The 21,717-nt window shown below is 33.9% G+C and overlaps 1 protein-coding gene and 1 long non-coding RNA gene across 2 annotated transcripts; one reads left to right on the top strand and one right to left on the bottom strand.

Annotated features, from left to right (window-relative positions):
• Positions 1–6,131: 6,131 nt before the first annotated feature.
• Positions 6,132–6,507, top strand: LOC111618713. The gene is made up of 2 exons (XR_002755622.1): positions 6,132–6,206; positions 6,312–6,507. It is a non-coding gene; the product is annotated as an uncharacterized LOC111618713 (long non-coding RNA).
• A 12,226-nt stretch (positions 6,508–18,733) lies between these two features.
• LOC111618737 (general transcription factor II-I repeat domain-containing protein 2A-like) lies at positions 18,734–19,471 on the bottom strand. The gene has a single exon (XM_023360303.1). The coding sequence runs from the start codon at positions 19,469–19,471 to the stop codon at positions 18,734–18,736; it is 738 nt and encodes a 245-aa protein (XP_023216071.1).
• Positions 19,472–21,717: the final 2,246 nt, after the last annotated feature.

Below are 21,717 nucleotides of genomic sequence, written 5' to 3'. Positions count from 1 at the left end.
ATAAAACACCAAAAACTTGTATAAGTGTTAGGAATAAAAATATAAACATAGCATTAATCCCAGAATTATCATCGAATATCATAACAACGGTGGTAATCCATCTTAAAATTAGTATAATTTTGATTAATGTATACCTTTCGCCATATATGGACGATGCAAAAGGAGTGGAAGAGATTGCAAGGATTTTAGGGAGGATAAATATTAAAAATATAATTGTAGCCGGGGACATAAACGCAAAGTCAGCGGTATGGTTTAATGAAAAGGAGGATCACAGGGGACGTCTAATTTTGGACCTAATGGAACAGTATGATCTGGTATCAGTTAATATGACTGACTACCCGACTTTTTTCACGAGCCAAGCAAAAGGTTGGACAGATGTTTGTTTAATGTCAAGTGAGTTAGCGCAAAATGTGAAAAATAGTGAAACCCTCCTCTCAATTACAGCAAGTGACCACAGATTCATTAGCACACAAATAGGAAATCTAGGAAACAAAAATCAACAGTATTATTTGAATATGAAAAATATCAACTGGGAACTATACAAAAGATTATTCAATGAAAATTGGAGCAATCACGAATATCCAAAAATGAGAACTACTACAGATATAGATGGCTATGTAGAACACTTGACAAATGACATGCTAAGAGCAGGATGCCAAGCAGGTAAAATGACACGACGGAGACCAAATATGAAAACGTACTGGTGGACTGAGGAATTGGAGAAACAGAAGAAAAACATAAACAGATTAAGGAAAAAATTCCAGAGAGCAAACGACAAGGAACAAAAACAACAATTAAGATTTAAATATAAAATAGAGGTTAAAAAATATAAGAAAAAAATTAACAAAACTCGTACCAAAAGTTGGAGAGAATTTTGCGGTGAATGTAATGAAAAGGGACCTTGGGAGTTGCCATATAAAATAGTTTTTAGGAAAAAGAAAAAGCTCCAATTGCCAGATATTATAAATTGGGAGAATGACACAACAGAGGACGAGAATTTTAATATTGAGGCTAATTTAAAAAAACTATTGGATTATCACTTCCCACTAGAAAACTCTACCAATAATACTACCAATAATATTGATACTGTTAATTATCAAAGAAATATGAACAAGGATGACAACCAGGATATACAATGTAAACTCTTTACTTTTAAGGAAGTTAGACAAGCAATTTATACAATGGGTAATAAAAAGGCACCGGGAATGGATAATATCACATCAGAAATGCTGAAACATGCTTTTGACGAGATTCCGGTGGTGTTTGTTTATCTGTACAATGAATGTTTACAACAGAAATATTTCCCCAGTGTGTGGAAGACTGCTAGTATCAAATTAATACCCAAAAATGACAATCCAACCAAGGCTTCGGACTATAGACCAATTAGTCTTCTTCCCACTATGGGGAAAGCCTTGGATTATCTAATAATAAGAAGAGTTAATTGGGAACTCTATACTTCCGGAAAAATGCACGAGAATCAATATGGATTTCGTACAAATAAATCAACTATCAATGCCCTTATGAGTGTGAAACAATTTATACATACAGCCTGGGATAATAAAAGTCACGCCTTGCTCATTACTATTGATTTTAGTAAAGCTTTCGACAATCTGAGTTGGAAGGATATCTTAAATACATTAGAGGAAATGAAACAGACAACTAACGAAATAAACCTGCTTAAAAGTTATCTCCAAAATAGATATATTGTCTTTCAGGCTAACAATATTCATATTAAAAAAGAAATAAACAAAGGTTGTCCTCAAGGTTCGCGCAGCGGACCAAGTATGTGGAATCTGGTTTTCGACAAATTATTAAGAAAATTCGATGGAAGAACAAATGTTAAAACACAAGCTTTTGCTGATGACCTTATGGTCATGGTGGCAAATAAAAACTGCGATAAACTGAGAGACAAAGCAAATGAAGTAATGGAAGAAATATATCAGTGGAGTAAGGCACACGGTCTACCAATTAATCATAACAAATGTCAGGCTTTGGTTTGCACGCGCAAAAATAAAAGAGGACAACTGAAAAAAACGCTCAAGTTACGTATTAACAATGAAAGAGTGAGGCAGGTTAAAACATTAAAATATCTAGGAGTGCACATAGATCCCAATCTCAGTTGGCACCACCATATTAATGAGCTGACCGCAAAAACAAAACAACGAATAAACCAGATTAATTGGATTATGGGAAAGTATTGGGGGCTAAATCCAAGAAATAGTACCCTCATTTATAAAACTGCTATAGAACCGGCCTTACTATATGCTGTGCCGGTATGGCAAGAAGCACTAGATAATATACATATAAAGAAAAGATTACTTTCGGTACAGAGGCAAGCTGCTATTAAAATCACTAAGGCGTATAGAACGGCGCCAACAGATGCTTTGCTGGCGATAGCAGGCTTGACCCCTATTCATATAACTGCTAAGTCCAAAGCCTGGCAATGGATTGTAACGAATACGAGAATATGGGGAAAAACAACTGAAGAAATAAACAAAAACATTAGAAATAAGCTTATACCGAAGAATATAAAAGAAATATCAGAAAATATATTAACAACCGAAATTGACAAGATTGACAATAGTATTAGCTTGGAAATTCACCCAGCAGAAAGCATGAAAATCAAAGTTAGCTTAGAATATGAAAATAAAAAGGACAAGGACTATCAGTGGTTAGTTTACACTGACGGGTCTAGGCAAACAGAAGGAGCCGGTGCTGGAATCTACATCACAAAAACAAATTCAAAAGTTAAAACTTATTAGGCTAACTTTAAAATAGCAAACCACTGTACCATAACACAGGCGGAATTATGGGCTATTTACAAAGCATTGATACATATAAGAACAAACCTGGAAACATACAAAGGTAGTATAAAATTTTATATTGATAGTAGAGTAGCACTGCAGACACTAAGGAAGGAAAAGAACATCCCATTACTGGCAGTAGAAATTATTAGAGAGGCCCATAAAATTGCGGATAACAATAATTTGTTATTCAGTTGGATACCGGCGCACCAAGGGATAAAAGGAAATGAAATGGCAGACTTTTTAGCTAAAAGGGCAGTTACATCGGATTCGAAAATAACATATAAAAGGATACCAATGAAAGAGTTAAAGAAACAAATGAGGAATTGGGAAGTTACAACCTGGCAGAAGGAATGGGAAAATTCTACCACAGGTAGACATTGCTTCCAATTTTTTCCAATAATCAAGGATAGACTCGGCAACAAACATTATAAAATTAGTCATGAAACTACCCAGATTCTGACTAATCATGGTAGCTTTCAAGCTTATTTATATAGATTCAAAATATCAAGGAGAAAAAATTGTGATTGTGATGAAGAAAGCGAAGGAGATGCGAATCATCTACTTTTTGACTGTAAAAAATACGAGCAAAGCAGACAACAATTTTTTAGACAATGCATGTTACATGGTATAAGGTGGAGAACAGATCAACATAGAATAATTAACAATAAAGAAGTATGGGAAAGCCTGGAACAGTTTATAACTAAAACAGGAACCCTATTACCAGACTATAGCAAAACCAAAGCACAAAATACAGTCCAAAGTCAACAAAGCAGCGGTGCAGTAACAGAAAGTGATCTAAGTGACAACCAAGACAACGACAGAGAAATTAACAGCGTCAGTGAAGATACTGAAGACAGCGAGTGACCGAGAGGATTCCAAAAGATTCACCTGTTCAAAAGTTGTTCATAATATGGTGTGCTTATAATTGACGCAAAAGCTCTTTGTGTGATTATCCATGGGGTCCTTCCAGGCAGCGACAAGGGAACAGCATGTACATTCATCTGTTTAATAATTGTTAGAATAAGATAATTAATTATAAGGCAATATGGATGATTATGGCTGCCTTAAAAAGACTAATAATGGACTTTGTAATGGTGTTATTGTAACAATAATACCAACTTATATATATTTAAGTGATATGGTGTAAAAATGACACTGATGCGATTGTACAGTTTGTATAATAATTATACACAAATTGATTTTTCTTTAATCTGCATTCAAAGTAATTATTGAACGTCCAGGCAGGTAGCAAAGTATTAAAAGATTGTAGATAAAATTCATGTTTGTAATCGGTTGTACGGTTAATCAACTGTTATTGGTTTCTAATATAGTTAATTGAATTGGTCTTTTGAGGTAACATATACAATGTACAGTTTATAAGATACTCTATTTTATAATATAATTTGGCAATAACATGTATATATCTGTCAAATTAAGATAAATCATCCATTCCAGGTGAATGAATTGCCAGTAGCAATTAGTTTTGTATATGCCTTGTTTGTGGTATACATTTTGTTAAAGATCATCAATTATATATCGCGTTAGTCAACTTGTAGCTACTGATCATTGTATATAAGTTTAACATTCAATGCATAAAACCACAAGCTGTGGTATCAAATTACTGATAAACATTGTAAATATAAAAATTCTAATGTTAATCAAATTGTTATGCTATTGTTAAAATATTGTTAAAGGAAAATTAAATTGTCGGGCAAAATTGTATTGTAAAGTAATATTACCCATTATGTATATAGGTTTGTTTGTTTGTTAATAAAAGACCCGATGCAGGCGCCCGTCGGGTCCCGTGGGGGCCTTGGTTGCTCTATCTTCACACTTTTCTATCCTCCTTTACTTCTTCTTCTTGCTTTCCTAAACTCTTCTTTCCGACTTCTAATAGGGTAAAGTCTGTTGCTTAACACGGATAAAGTGTTAAGCAACAGACTCTATTCCTTTCTACTAAATGTATACTGTATTGTGCCATAGGGGTTATGATGATCTTTATACTTTTACGGATAAAGCACAGTACTGAGTAAGGATGAATAAATTATTTTGATAATGGGGACCACAGTCTTTTTCAATTTTGGCTTTATCCGCCCTGTGAGAACTAAAAAGGCCTTTTTCTCAAGGTATAAGAAAAAGGGGACTGGCTGATGAAGGATGAAGTCCAACATACCTAAAAATGACCGCTCATAAAAAACATCTGAAGTTTTTCGACCCCCCCCCGGATTCGATCCCGAATGTCCCAGAGCGTTAATCTGACCACCTTAATCGCCTCATCTGTCCGGCCGTCGGGACTACCAGTCAGCTGGAAGGTTTAATACACTACGTAACCGTTTTATGTGATTGGTGGGATGTTTGAATGCATCCTGTTAAATTCTTTGGTGATTTCACGCTGAATGTGAGTCCCCATTATCATAATAACTCGAATTCGTTCGTTCGTGCAAGTTAAAATTGAAGCTAAAGAAAGGAAATTTAAGACTGGAGAGAACGTAAATGCGATATGACAGAGGAATTAAGAGTGAAAAATTCAAATAATTGAAATATTTTTAATTGCGTCTCCGTGCTCTTCAATAAAAATATCTTTAGAAAGTTTTAGCATTTTGTAATTATTTTTAAATCTGTACTGACAAAGTTGCACTGGAAGATTAAGACAACTGTAATGTGTGTATATTTAGTGTACCAGAGCCCCTTTAGCCGCCACTCGAAAACGAGTGATGTTTCCACTTCCCAGGACGAGGACCTAGGGGTTGGATTTCGGGAAGCAGTGTTGATGTTATGTGACGGTGTCGTTTACTGTAACGAAGCGTGATATGTAAATGATTGGATGCGACGAACAAACTAGACAATGGTTCAATTGTGAATGTTACGGTGAGAAGTGTTGGTAAGGATGTGTTGTAATGAAACCGGTGAAATCGTCTAAAAAGCGAAATTCGTGCTTCTTCGTGCCGTCGCGGACCGAAGTCCTCGATGTCTTTCTATCTTTTCGTCATGACTCTGCAAACACCAGCGTTACGTTGTCGTCTATCTTGTCCATCCATTTGTTTCCGGATTTAAAATTCGTTCCGATTGACGGACTAATACCTACCTGGCGCCGAGGACAGCTTATCGCACTCCAAACTGGGCCAGACGGAGCGTGTAATTTGTGGTATACCTGGCTCTAAGTATCTAGCAATACTGTAATAATAAATATCGTAACTATATTAATTAATTAAGAATCCTTTGATTCGAGCTCCCGGGTTCCACGTCAGACGAACGCGTGCTCCCGAGCACTCGAAATCTAACCGCTCTACGACATTATGAACAATAAATTATGAAATAATCGGCCTTACAATGCAAGAATGGTATTCGTTGTTTCTGTTATAATAGCATCGAAACAATTATTAAATTTTCAAGTCAACTGTATGAATTATTAATTTTGTCTTTCATTTCAAAATTACTGTACTGTATTTTTATATAGCACTTGAATATAATTTTGTCTTCATGATTTAAAATACCTGTCAGCAGCTTTGGTGTGATAAGCCAGATGAAAGGTAAAAGGACAGAAAATAGAGACCGCATATATGGTTGAGTCTAAAAAGAGTATTAAAAAACAGACACTGAAAAATAATACAAAAAAAATTGGCGAATTGGTACCCGACGTGGCTACATCCCTGCATTGGTGGAAGCGACACGATCGCTTTATTTTCTATACAAAAAAAAAGGTTTGAAAACAGGTCGACGATATTACGAAAGCATAATTGAAAACACTCTAAACTTGGGAATTGGTGATTGAATCGTATATGGCAGCCTGCTATGCGGGTGGCCCGGTTTAATTAATGTAACATTCTCGGCGGGAAGACGAGAACAATATAGAATAAGAATACAAATTAAATACAGATAAATTTTAAATCGTTATCATTTCAATTTGAGTTTGGCTTTCTTATTTAACTCTTTCTATTCTGTGTGTACTTAGTGGGCCACTTTATTGTAAGCCCCATTATGGGAGGTGAGGGATGAGACCCGACGTATTCGGACGGACTAGCCCCGAAAATTTCTGTGGTTTTTCGATCGTTCCAGATTCGATAGCGAGTGGTAAACTGCTACATTAACTGCAAATAAACAAGAACTCTCTGGAAACAATAGAAAATTAAAATATCGTCTTTTTTCGCCCGCCGTGGGCTTTGTTTGTGCGGTGATGTCGGCCGTCTTCGACCAGCATCTGTGTCTGCTTTCTTCGACGTTTAGTCTTCATTGAGTACTTAGGTGTATTAAATTGATAACATTTCAGACATTGTTATAAATATTTTTATCTTTTTCAATTTTAAAAATGTTCGAATTTGTTATTGCATATTGGTTCGATTATAGAACGATTGTAAACGTTCCAGAAAAATTATCAAATTGAAAATAGTTCGTTTGATTCTCGGCAATTCTCTTCTTTGACCAAAAAGGTCAAAGAAGCAATAGCATGTTTGCAAAGTATGTCGCGTGCTGTTTTATTTTGTACAAAGTCGTGGAATTTAAAAAAAAAATTGAGTAGGAACCCTGTCTAATACGAAAAAACAGTAAAACGACAGAGTAGCAGGTGCCAACTTACAACAAGGTGCTGGGAGAGGTAGTAAGGGAGGTGTGTGACAGTCCACATCTGGTGTACAAGTGGTGACAACAAATGATACAATTACAAGTTCCCAACGGTTTTTAACAATAAATATGGTCGTAACATCATAAGGATATTTAGTTTTTAAAAGATATAATTATACCATCCTTCGTCAATTTTAACACTTAATTCTATTAACATTATTAATTTTTAAAATCTCTATGTGCTCAAAATACTTACGTTTATAGGTGTTAGTTTCAAATTTTATTGCTTTTATTGTACTTTTATCAATTTCACAACCATAGATTGCAGTGTTTGGCAACTGCAGAGTATTCAGAATTGTATTTGATGGCGTTTATGTGTTCTTTTATACGAACATTGAGACATCTTTTTGTTTCACCTACATAGGTCATAGGGTTATTACAGCTACAGTTAAACCTGCATATCACATTGCTTTTTTAAAGGATATTAACCATATTGTTTGGGTGGTTTGGTTGGATGTATTTTTGGGTTTTATTACAAAAGTCAGGGACTAAATTGATGCCTCACGGTTGTGGATAATTTAATTAATATAATTATATCAAGGGCTAGAAATAACTTTTGTAATAATTTCGTAAAAGAAATATGTTTATTAAAACAATCGATAATCTATTTATAATCAAAAATTAATTATCAGTCACATTTAAAAGTACTGTATTACGCGTTAATATTAATTTTAGTTAAACGAAGGCGCTTTTTTCCTTATCAAAAATTTTTTATGGATCACGAAATAAAAATATGTTTAGTCGAGTACCAAGAAACTTTTTTCAAAATTTGTATTCGAATACCGATTTGTTCGAGAACCGAGAAACTGCTGTATTTCGTTCGTCATACAGTTAAAAAAGTTTAATAACACTTACCTAAAAATGTTGAAATAAACTTTATTAAATAGATGGACGAGCAACTATTTATTGCGACATCGTCTCAATGCCAAGCTGCAATTTTTATCATATTATAAAATCATTTCATTTATATTATAGTATTTGATTTATATTTACAAAAGTTATCTAACGAAAGAGTTTATCACACTGAGTGCCCAATCTAACACATTTCATTCATTCATTTAAATTTATTAATGTAACAAGGTTACATGACCTGATGTCGCAAATGCATAATCAGGTATTATAATACATTTGTCAGTTGGCTTTACAGATATAAAATAACAGTACATTATCATTGTAAAATTTCAGTTATATGTTTTGATTTTACAGGACAATTCTTTATAAATAAGTACACTTGTTGATTTACAAACATAGATAGTAATAACATGGATGTACTATGTACTAACAGCAATTGGTTTTTACATGTCGAGGATATATACAAAGTATAATTAGAACACACCTTACAAAGTATAACAATAATGTTACATCAGCTGATAAAATAACAACAGTTTGCTGTAAAACAATTAACAATAAGGCATAAATGCTAATATGTAATATTATATTAACAATTAAAACTTAATATTTATTATGCAATTAATATTATGTAATATTATATTAACAATTAAAACTTAAATATAAAAGCAAACCCATGACAATGAAAGTGTCTAGAACAGCGATGTTCCAGTTGACAAAAGATTTTTAATCAAAGTTTTTGAAGAATCCTGTATAAGATTGATACGTAAGAAAGCAGAGAAACACATATGAGACTGTCACTGTGAACTTTTAATAAGTCAATGGATATCTTCAGCACCACTAAAGTCCGTGAGTGAGAAGCGCCGCAAAAGTTCGAGGGTGTCTCAAAACACCACAAAATAAGTTGTACCGCCCTAAAGTCTATGGGTATCCTCAACATCACAAAAGTTCGTAGGTGAGAAGAGCTGCAAAAAGAGCATAAATGAGTTTAACCACTCAAAAGTCCATTTGATGTCGTTCAGCAACACAAAAGACCTTGAATGATTTGACATAAAAGAAAGTGAAACCAAAAATTGCAAAGCTTCACAGGAAACTGGAGGTCAAAACGTGACATCAACAAGCAGAGGTGATGATGTATGAAACAACATTCTACCAGAAATACATCAGTGAAAAAGGAATTTATCAATCTAACACATTTTAAAATTTCTTTAACTGGTGTAAAGCAGTGGCTTGGCATTCGGTTCGGTATATCCGGAATCTGGTGATAAGTTGTTAAGACAGCCTTATATTTAGAACCTCAGGTCTTACCAGGTTAATTCTCAATTAAGTGCTTGAAAAAAAGGAACGTACCTCTGACACTTATCAGAAGTGTGTCGTGTCGATGGGATTCCATGCTAATTTTAGGGGCACCACGTTGTGTTACCATCATAGGACATTCGTTGCATTTTATAGAAAAAACGAGGCCTTACGCCATCCAACCTGTCCTGATAGTAACACCGTCTTCTGAAAATAAAATATTTTACCAGAATGATATGAAAGTGAAATATATTCTTAAAAACTTCTCTGATGATTTCTGCTTTACAAATTTCACTTTCTACCAGGCTCTGGAATCGCGTAAAAATCTAACGACTCCAATTCCGACTCTGACTCCGACTTTTCCTTACCATCCGACTCCGACTAGGGGCGGACTTGTTAACAAAAGAGACCCAGAAATTCTGATGTAATCACGTGACCTTAGAATAAAAGATTCAATAAATAGAGTACTAACAAAGATAGAACGTAGAAACTTTTTATTCCAAAGCTAAAAGACTTCTCTAAGTAATAGGCCAATATAAATATGTATTCGATAATTTTTACTTTTCCGGCTGTTATATATAACAGAGGAAAAGTGTAGTGCTCGGTTAAAAATGACCCCTCCCAAATTTTTATATTTTTGAACTCAGGACACATTGAAATTTCGAGATATGCAAAAGATTCGAGGTTTTTTTTCTATATGTGTGGATGTTAGACTGTGTGTGTGGGGCATGATTTTGTTCACCCTGTTTGAAGCCTAATAATTTCAGGACACATTGAAATTNCCAAATTTTTATATTTTTGAACTCAGGACACATTGAAATTTCGAGATATGCAAAAGATTCGAGGTTTTTTTTCTATATGTGTGGATGTTAGACTGTGTGTGTGGGGCATGATTTTGTTCACCCTGTTTGAAGCCTAATAATTTCAGGACACATTGAAATTTCGAGATAGGCAAAAGATTCGAGGTTTTTTTCTATATGTGTGGATGTTAGACTGTGTGTGTGGGGCATGATTTTGTACACCATGTTTGAAGCCTAATAATTTCTGTGGTCAGAGTGGTCAGAATCGGAGTCAGATGGTTTAACACAGGAGTAGGTTATTAAGCGTCGAAGTGGTTGAACTAAATCATGTCCCCATTTACATTCTAATATCTTAGGCGAGAACATCTTAACGGGGTTTTACTATACTATTATAAAATGGCAAAAAAGCTTACTTTGAGTGTAGTGACGAGTTTTATTTTATTTTTTTAAATTTTGAACGCTAATAACGAGTAAAATATTCATTAATCACACATGACCACTTTTATGTCTTTACCCTGTCGACCTTTAATTAAGAATCAAAATTTAATAGTATTAATGCTCTTTTATACGCAAGCTACAGTGCCACATTTCGTTTCTTAAACTTTACTCATCCTGAGATAGTTTAATATCTCAGAACAGAAAATAAAGAAATTAAACAAATTAGATGCCAACACACACACTTGCGCGAATTTTTGCCCTTTACTGACTTTTTTGAGGGGTTCGGGAGGTCTCCAAACGTGTAGATTTGAAAAAAAAAACTTGGAGGGTCAAATTTGACACGATTCCAATACTTTTCCGTTTTATATACATAACAAGTTGGTAATTAAAAAGGAGTCGGAGTCGGCGGATATTTTGACGACTCCGACTTCGGCTAAAACACCAAAACTCCACGACTTCGACTCTGACTCAACAGCCCTGCTTTCTACTTAAATGATTACAGTATTGAGTATTTTGTCTAAACTTGAAGTAGGAAGACGATTAAGTGAAATAAACTAAATTAACAAAAAATTTTTTCATAAAATATAATTTTATAAACGAACCAGTATATCTAATGTACCAGAGCCCCTTCAGCCGCCATTCAAAATTCATCGAGTGGCGTTTCCACTTCCCGGGACAAGGACCCAAGGGTTGGATTTTGGGAAGCGGTGTTGGTGTTATGTGACAGGGTTGTTTACGGCTGTGACGCATGATATGTAAATGAATGGATGAGATGAACAACTTAGATAATGATTCAATTTTAAATGTTATCGTGAGGGGTGTTTGTAAGGAAGTGTTGTAATGAATATACCACGTATACATATATAAAAATAACATAAAATCTACAATTAATGAAATACGCGCAAACAATGCATACAATTAAATAATACACACTTACCTGATGTATGCTGTAATCAAGATGGTGAAAACTCTTGGGCGAAGTCCAATAATTTCAATTGTTGAATTGATGCAGATGGACATAAAATTTGTGACATTTGATTGCTATGTCTCAACTATTCTTGTACCAATTAATGTATTTGTATCAATTCGCCATGGACTTGTAATATCAACCGTGTATTTGTATCAATTCGCCATGGACTTGTAATATCAACCGTGTATTTGTATCAATTCGCCATGGACTTGTAATATCAATCGTGTATTTGTATCAATGCGCCATGGACTTGTAATATCAATCGTGTATTTTGTACCAATGTGTCATGGACTTGCCCCCGGGTCCCATGCAATGAAGGCGTGCTCCCGGGCACAAGAATTACCATACTTACTATACTGTATCTAAATATATAATTGAGACGAGTTAATAATAATAATAATAATAATCAGCGCAGAGCCCAAACGGTTAGGAGTTGAAAGTTGAAATTTGGTACACAGTTAGGGAACGTTACGAGAAAGCACACTAAGAAAGAATTTTTCGAAATTCCTCCCCACGGGGGAGAGGGACGGGATTAAGGCTTAACACTTCCATTGTTGATGGAAGTGTTAAAGAAGTTGCGCACCTCGGCAGATGGTGAGAAGGAAGAAGGAGGCTCCTCGTCGTCTTCCGCTTCGTTTCCAGTGATTCGGGTGCTCCCGAAAGATGTCGAGGAGAGCGGAGAGTGCATTAAACGGGTGGTTGTCATTACTCCTGATGATAGCGCTTCGACTGTGGTCGACTACCTGGGACTGCGGTACCCGGAAGTTGCAGAATGGACGGTGGAGTGTCGAGGGGAGTCGAAAGTGATCGTGGAAACATCCCTCAAGCAGAAGAAATCTTGGTGGAAAAGGCTCTTCTTCTGCTGCGTAAAATGAATTTTTTCTTTTCCGAGGTCACTTTCACCCACGTCCACTTTTCACCGGATATGACTCTGCCACACCGAATACATCTTTGCCACCCGGAAATGACGTTTTACCCGGCTACGACTTAATTTAGTGGACTTGACATTTCATTCCCGGATTGGGTTTTTTTCGCTTTGAATTGACGACAGACATTTCTGCACTGGTTGTTCAACTTCGATTAGATTAAAGTCCATAGAACAACGACAGTCTGATGATCTGCAAAGTGACAACCAAAACATAAAGCAGTGCTTTGTTACCAGTTTAAAGACTCTGTTAATCGTCTATAAATGGACAAGGCAATTTATATTGTACTGACATTCAAACTGTATTTAAAGCGGTGTTCGACTGTCATTGTAGTCAATATACGTCCGAACCAGAATTAAAATTACTTCAACAATTAAATTTGTAAATCGAATTGTCTGAAGTGTATATAAACTTTCATATTTAATAAATTTTAATGTGAAATTTAATTTTTAAGATTGCATATTTATCAAAATAAATATTAAAGTCGCACACTTATTAAAACGTTTTTACTTTTATCAATATTTATTTCCATCCCTGTCATCGTTTAGGTTTACAATAACGTGAATATTTTTAATATAAAAACGGACGATAAAGTAATTAAATAGAGTACGATGAATTTGAGAATATAATAGGTGTTTGTTCGAAAATTCACAAACAAACTGCTGTCGCGCATTTACAGCGCCGAATTAGTCAATTCCGTAGCAAAAAGGCCGTTCTACAGTATTGCAGTCACAGCGCCAAGTGGAAAATTCACTGATACAAAAATCAAAATAGCCGATTTCTCTGTCTTTTAAACGTCTGTAGTAAATATGAATATCTCGTTCGAAACATACTTGTTTTCCTAGGTAACGTGCAAAATTTCAGGCTTTTCTATGAAGGAGTTGCCGAAATATAAGCAGTTGAAAAGTGCAAAGATCTCCATAAAAGCCGTAACTTTTCTCTTTCTCATTCATTTGGCGGTGCAGATGGTACTAGACAAAGAACACCACTGGGTCTAGAGTGCTCAAATTTTAAATTTAAGCCTTTCTCGTCATCAGTGAGGTGATGGCGAAACTTGTGAGTGGATAGGTCAAACTTGGCGGGGTCCTATCCCTTGCTCTTATCGCTTCTTAGGATAAAATTGCATCCGGACAAATGTTGTTGTTCAGAATAACGAAAGCTCAAATTTATGCAAATTCAACAGCATATTGAAAGCATTCGGATTAGTATAGAAGACTGCATATTAATTTACATTATAAAATCTGCAAATAAAACATATTGATTTATTTTTCTTTTAAGATTTTTTCGAAAATGAAACATGTAAATATTATTGTAAATTTGAGTTTTATAAATATAATTAGATAAAAATAAAATTTAAAAAATACTAACTGCAACAAAATATTCAATAATATGTACAGAATAATCGATATAGAAAGATAAGAAAAAATTAGGCTACACAATTTTTCCTCTAGGATCTGATAATTGCAAGCAGGTGTTGGAAAAAACTTTTATTATGAAAGCTTTTATATGTATATTTTTACACAAAGACAAAAAATGTTTTATATCACAATAATACTTATTCTATAATAGTTTCTAGCTTTATATGCTGACATAAAAAGGGTTACAAAAAAAACTCCCAAAAAATCAGAATAATTTATAATACATCATTTTATAAACTCAATTTTTAAAAAAAATTGTAGTATAAAACTTTGTTTATTTTATTATGTATTATTTAGAAACTTATTAATTTTTATATAACACAAAACTGGCAGGGAAACACTTGACACAGGCTTCAATACAGATACACAGATGGATGACCTTGAAAACAGCTGATTGTGGACTTTCGCGGGTTGTTCGGAACAANGATTTATTTTTCTTTTAAGATTTCTTCGAAAACGAAACGTAAATATTATTGTAAATTTGTGTTTTATAAACATAATTAGATCAAATGTGTTTAGATGAAAATAAAATTAAAAAAATACTAACTGCGACAAAATATTCAATAACCTGTACAGAAGAATCGATATAGAAAGATAAGAAAAAATTAGGCTACACAATCGTTTTATTTTTCTTCTAGGACTTGATAATTGCGAGCAGGTGTTGGAAAGAACTTTTATTATAAAAGCTTTTATATGTGTATTTTTACACAAATACAAAAAATATTTTATATCACAATAATACTTATTTTATAATAGTTTCTAGCTTTACATGCTGACATAAAAAGGTTTACAAAAAAACTCCCACAAAAAATCAAAATAATTTATAATACATCATTTTATAAAATCAATTTCTAAAAAATTGTAGCATAAAACTTCGTTTATTTTATTATGTATTATTTAGAAACTTATTAATTTTTATATAACACAAAACTGGCAGGGAAACACTTGACACAGGCTTCAATACAGATACACAGATGGATGACCTTGAAAACAGCTGATTGTGGACTTTCGCGGGTTGTTCGGAACAACGCCCGGGGGGAATAGGTTTTCTACACGTCTGAACTAGTTACTGTAAATACTCGAATGTATTTCGTTATTCTCTAATAATTTTTTATTAGTTTCTTCTTATTGCTCATACTATATGACTAGCAGACCCAGCCACGCGTTGTTTTGGCTCAAAATGTATCTATTATAAATGTATAACACTTTATCCATGGGGGAAAATTTTTCGAAAAATCCCTTCTTAGTGTACATTCTCTTGATGTACCCTATTAAAATGCAACCAAAAACGCAAAAAACTGCATCTAAAATAGTATAATAGAAGCCAAGTTCTTCCCGGTAAGCTTTAATCCTGTCCCTCTCCTCCGCGGGGGAATATCAAAAATCCCTTTTTAGTGTATATTCTGTTGACGTACCCTATTAACGTAATCACATAAATTGTCAAAAATATTTACTGCAAACGAGAGTGGCAAAGTAGGATTTTGTAAGGATTTACTGCTTGCATTTATTGTGGACAAATTACTGTTAACAAAAATGAATTCTAAAGTATTTATTTGGTTTGCTATTTCTCGTGATTCTTCTTTAACAGAATTTATTTGGTTGAACCCAGAGTGAATTTCCTTAACTGCATCAGCTCTACAAGACCATCTCGTAGTACTGTACATAACTTTTTTACTGTAAAATGTTTATTATTTGCAAAACAAGTAAGCATAGGCGATGGAAATTTGTGATTTTAATATCTCAATAACCTGTAAATTAAAAAGGTATGTTTTTAAGAAACAATACCTAATATGTTTGTTGTTTGTAATTTTATAGTGTTGTAACTTATGAACTTTTGTTTTTAGTTGGCTGAGGAGGGGCAATAAATGCCCGAAACGTGTGTAAATAATATCAACACGTATCAACTAAATAAAATTTGATGTTAAAAATTGCCAAGTGCCTGAAAATAAATACAATAATAATTTCTGTTTAAATTACTACTAATAACTACTAGCACGGTTTCAAAGTACCAGGATTAATTTTTATAAGCATTTAGTGCATTACATTATCATTAATCTTACAAACTCTGATGCACTGTACGTGGATATGTTTTAATATAGTTGAAAACACTTTCAAATATAGGAATCGTCCATGAATTACGTAACGCTATTTTTATACTTTTTAACAACTATTTCACCTATTGTAACGGTCCTTAACGTCATCGCACATACCTACATCCAAAGTTACGTAACATATAACTTCAATCTTAATTGTAATAACAAGTAAGAAATAATACACAGCACGGGATATCAAACGTTGTATCACTTTATTAATTACATGCGTAACATATAAAGCAGTGACACAAACACTACGGTTCCCTATGCACCACTTCAGAAACAAAAGTGAGTCAGTCTTTCCAGGAGATCCTAGCATTATGTAATGTTTTCATTAACACCTCACCTCTTGTAACGATTACCTGCATACCCACCACCCATATCTGCGTTACATAATTTATGGACAGCCGTATGCGGAATATGCCATTACAATTATACAGACTATTTTTTTTTGTGGACAGAAGCATCTCTAGAAGCTCCATTCCCGTACCCGTGTTTATTAATGTTTACATTAATGATTTAAGCATCTGGATGCAGAACTATTTTGTTACCACATATGCACACAATATACTTAACACCATTAGTTTTGATACCAGTAAACAATTATATGAATTAACCATTAATGTCAAAAGTTGGCCTCATTTATGCTAACTGTAGTTATTTTTTTAACATAAATGTAGTAAAGTTATTGGTAAGTGTAACTACTTTCCAAACAAAAATGGAATAGGCTGTAGAGCTTCCGGAGGTTTGCTCCCGTTTAACTACTACATAATATAAATATTATATAATAAAATAGATTTAATAGAATATTATTAAATTTATCATACGATTACAATGACTCCACAGGTTAAATTCTATCTCGATGCGCCATCGCCCTGAAACGGAAAAACATCAGACTTTACATGGTTCTTAACTTATTGGACATACCACAGTGCCAATCTCGGAGCGGAAAGTTCCATTATCCTCCATCAACCGACGCTTAGAATAGGCGATGTCTCATTCATTTCTCTACTCGTTCTAGTGCGGGCGATCTGAAATACGGCGATTATTTTATTATTTGTATAATTAGATAAATTACTCACTGTTAGAAGTTGTCGTTGCTTTTAATTTTCTTTGAAGTCCGAGCTGTGCGAATTCCTATCTTCTCTTTACCTGCCAACAAAGAAAAATATATAATGCTTCGAGTATTACTTATTGTCGAAAAATAGAAATATTGTTAATCAATTATTGATTTTCTTTACGTACTTTAATCCTCGGCCATAAGGTAGGATGGCCGAGGATTAAAGTGATAGCACAGTCTTGTGGGGATCTGGAATCGAATCTGGAAATATTTGTTCAGGGGCAAGATATACCCGGGTCGGGTAGATTGTCCCTCCACCATACGGCCGTCCCATCGCGTGCTTGGCCGAAGCTGTAATGGTCTCGATAAAAAGGTCCTCTTACTGCCCACACAGGATGGTTTATTTTGGTTTAAAAATATTTCGTGTAGCTACCAAATGCAAATAATTTTTCTTTAAAAAGTGAATAAATTTTTGCGTAAGTGACGATATTAATAAACATTCACAGATTTTTATATTCATTTCATGAACTAAAATTGCTTTTTTTTAAAATAACCGATAAAGGTTTTCGTTGAAAAGTAAGGATCTAAATAAATACTGAATATTATATACTTAAAGTTAATAAATACAATTAAGTAATTACAGATAATTGTAATTATTTTAAAACCTACAAGTATAAGAGATCTTTAACTGATTGAGTTTATATGCTTTTATAATTTGCATAACGAGAAGGTTCAAAGTGCAAGTAACGTGTGATGAGGGGTTCATCCGTTGAACCAGAGAAAAATTCATCAGTGGGAATTCCACAAACACTGTAGTTCAGGGGTGAGCAACCTTTTTAATCAATGGGCCAATTTAAATTTTAAAATTTTTTGGCGGGCCACACATAAAGTAACACTTATTAATAATTTACAAAACATTATTTATAATAAACATTAGAATAAAAAAATATAAAATTTAGAAAAAAGTAAAGATTTCATATACAAATTTTAATGCAAAATAAAAACAAACAAGAAAAGAACAGAAAAACGAATTTACTTGAAATTTTTAATGAGAAATTTGGCACTGTTTTTTCGATACAAGCTGATCAATATCAGCCGGAATTGATGAGGTAACTACACGTACGCAGCTTTCTAATCGTGCATCACCCAGTCTTGATCGCTGGTCATTTTTGATTAATTTCATAGTTGAAAATAATTGTTCGCAAACATACGTACTTCCGAACTGAGACATCATTTGCTTTGCATTTTTCGTCAAAAGCGGAAATTTCTCAGGGCTCACATAAGATTTATAAAAATTTTCGATGTTTACTGAGAAAAATACATTTTTTAAATCGGTATTATTCTGCATGTCAATCACTTCCGTTTGAAAGTCTTCGGGAACTGTATCCACATCGATATTAAATGGCGAGGAAAACATTTTCATGGAAACCGCTGTCTTCTCAGCTTTGAACATTTGGAATCATAATTGAAATTCGTTGATTAAAATATCTATATATTGTGCGTATTTTTGAGAAGTAGTAACGTTTTCTTTTTCTAAATGTGGAAAGTGAGACACATTATTCTGCAAAAGATGCTGTTTCCACAATTTTAATTTGCGCTCAAAGCCCTGAATTTTATCATACAAATTGTGAATAAACTGTCCTTTACCTTGAAGTTCCACATTAAGATCATTGAGATGCTGAGTCATGTCGATAAGAAACCCAAAATCGCACATCCATTCTTTATTACCAAAATGAGAAAAGCACTTCATATCCAAGAACAATTGTATTTCGCTTTTTAAGTTGTATACTCTTTTTAGCATTGCACCTCTACTAAGCCAACGTACTTCGGTATTAAAAACCACGTCGCCATATTCAGTTTCTAAATCTTTCAGGAATTCTTTAAATTCACGGTGTTTTAACGCGCGCGATTTTATAAAATTGATTAGTTTAATTATTGGTACTGTGACATTTGGCACACTCAATCTTTTTGCACACAAATTTTCCTGGTGAATTATGCAGTGGTTAACAAATATTTCTCTTCCTGTGACCTTCTTAATGTTTTGAAATAGCCTTCCCGATACTCCTACCTCCATGCTTGACATTGCTCGTGCTCCATCTGTCGATATACCAATAATATTTTCTAATAAAATTGAAAAATTTTCCAACACAGACTTTAGTTCATCGTACAGTGCTTTGCCGGTTGTAGTCCCTTGCATTGGAATCAGTGAACATAATTGTTCGGTAATATTAAATTTGGTGTCAATATCACGTATAAATATAGCCAGTTGTGCTGTATCGCTAATATCGCAACTCTCATCAAGTGCCAAACGAACAGTAATCGAATTTTGCAATGCGTTCACGAAGCGTTGTTGCTATGTTCTCGGACAAGTCTTCAATTCTCCTTGCAATGGTGAATCTTGATAAACTAATGTTTGAAATAATGTTTATTTTATCAGGAAATGCTATTTCTGCAACAGCAGTCAGACATTCTTTTATCATCTNACAAGTCTTCAATTCTCCTTGCAATGGTGAATCTTGATAAACTAATGTTTGAAATAATATTTATTTTATCAGGAAATGCTATTTCTGCAACAGCAGTCAGACATTCTTTTATCATTTCTCCATCCGCAAAGGGTTTTTTTTTGCCAGTATTTGACTGACAACAAAACTAGCCTTTACTGCCGTATTTGATAAAATATCTTGATTTTTAAAAATAGCCTGTTGTTTTCCCAAGTTTTACTCCATTTGATTAAACTTATCTATCCGGAGTTGTCCTGTTAAGTTTTTATATTGTTGTTCATGTTTTGTATCGTAATGCCTGTTTATGTTATATTCTTTTAATGTCGACACAGTCTCTGAGCATATTAAGCATACAGCTTTATCTTCGACGAAAGTGAAAAAATAATCAAATTTCCACTTTTCTTGGAAATGCCTGTGCTCATCCGCAACCTTCCGTTTTTTTGTTTGCTTTTCCGACATGCTATTATGGATTAAAAATTTGAAAGTTAAAAAAATTTGTAGGAAAACTTAATTTTGAATAAAAAAAACTCTAATATTACCTTTTTGACAATAATATTGCACTCACGCCTTTCAAGAAACACAAGAATTGCTAAAATTGCTAGTTAACAGCTTACCAGTCTGACTGATTGTGTGACAGAAGCAAACACAAACAAGCACAGACGCGGCGCGTTCGTATTGCATGTTTGAACAAGTCGCCGACAAGTGAGTAACTCGTCACAAAAAATTGTTTCGGTTTAGTATGTACTACCATTTTATTATAATTAATTTTATAACAATATATTGATGGGAGAAAGTCGATAAAATAAATTCAATTTTAAAAATGCTTGGCGGACCGCATAAACATGTTTAACGGGCCGCGTGTTGCTCATCCCTGCTGTAGTTGTTTTTGTTTTAAATCACGCAAAAAGTACAATAATTTCGTAACTCCAAGCTTTATTTATGTTAAAGTCTTCTGCAGGTCCTGCGCTACCATTTAGACAAACCAGGCAACCGACCAGAGCGCGAGCCATGAAGGGGCACAAAATTTCAAGCCATGCTTTATTCATACTTTACTAAAATATTAAATTAAATAGTGATATATGGTTTAGCTATGGATTCTTTTTCCTTATCCCTCACATATCATACTATTTTACTATTTATCTCTTGGTTTATTTTTGCTCCTTTTCTAAATGATTTGAACTTAGCGCTATTTAAAATCCAGTTAAGATAAATATTTTAAAATACAGTAGCCCCTCGTTATATCGCGCTGGTCGAGAGGTAAAGAAAAAGCGCGATATAACGAGAGGCTACTGTATAAATTTTGGTATTATATAACTATTTTTGTAAATGAACTATAACAGAATTTACCTGCCACCTGCACAGGTCTTATGATTAAGTTTAAGATTACACTTACGTAACTCATTCTGAATGGTTGCATAATGCATAGATATAAGGTTTTCCGTTTATGCTTAACCTTGTTTTATTGTCACTTCTGATTTTATTTTAAATTGCTAACGTTCGTGCCCATCTCTTTCTTTACTTAATTTACTTTTGGTTTCGTCAATAAATAAAACAATTGTGTAAGTAATGCTTTAAGATTAACGGTACGGGAATAAAGGCCCATTCACAATGAAAATTAAAGAAGTCTAAGACAATTCTTCACTTTCATATAAGTAGTATCGGCACGGTCTGGAACGGTGGAATATACGACGGAAGTGTGTCATCATTGGAGTCGTGACTACGTCCGGTTTCAATTACATGATATTGCATATATCCCGTGGTACTAAATGGCGCGACATATCCATACGTCACCACCTGTAACGTGGTTCTCCATATCACTTGTAGTATGACGTCATACTAAGAAATATTTTAAATATATTTGTTGGAGAAGGAAAACCATTCGAAGAGCGGGTTGGATCTTATGAATCGATATTTAAGCGTCTTCAAATTATGTAAGCAGCAT

The sequence above is a fragment of the Centruroides sculpturatus genome, unplaced genomic scaffold, assembly GCF_000671375.1.
Source record: "Centruroides sculpturatus isolate CEXI.00-Female unplaced genomic scaffold, Cexi_2.0 scaffold236, whole genome shotgun sequence".
NCBI classification, from domain to species: domain Eukaryota; kingdom Metazoa; phylum Arthropoda; class Arachnida; order Scorpiones; family Buthidae; genus Centruroides; species Centruroides sculpturatus.
The sequence above is the reverse complement of the archived record's forward strand: the minus strand, read 5'-3'. Positions and strand labels throughout refer to the sequence as shown.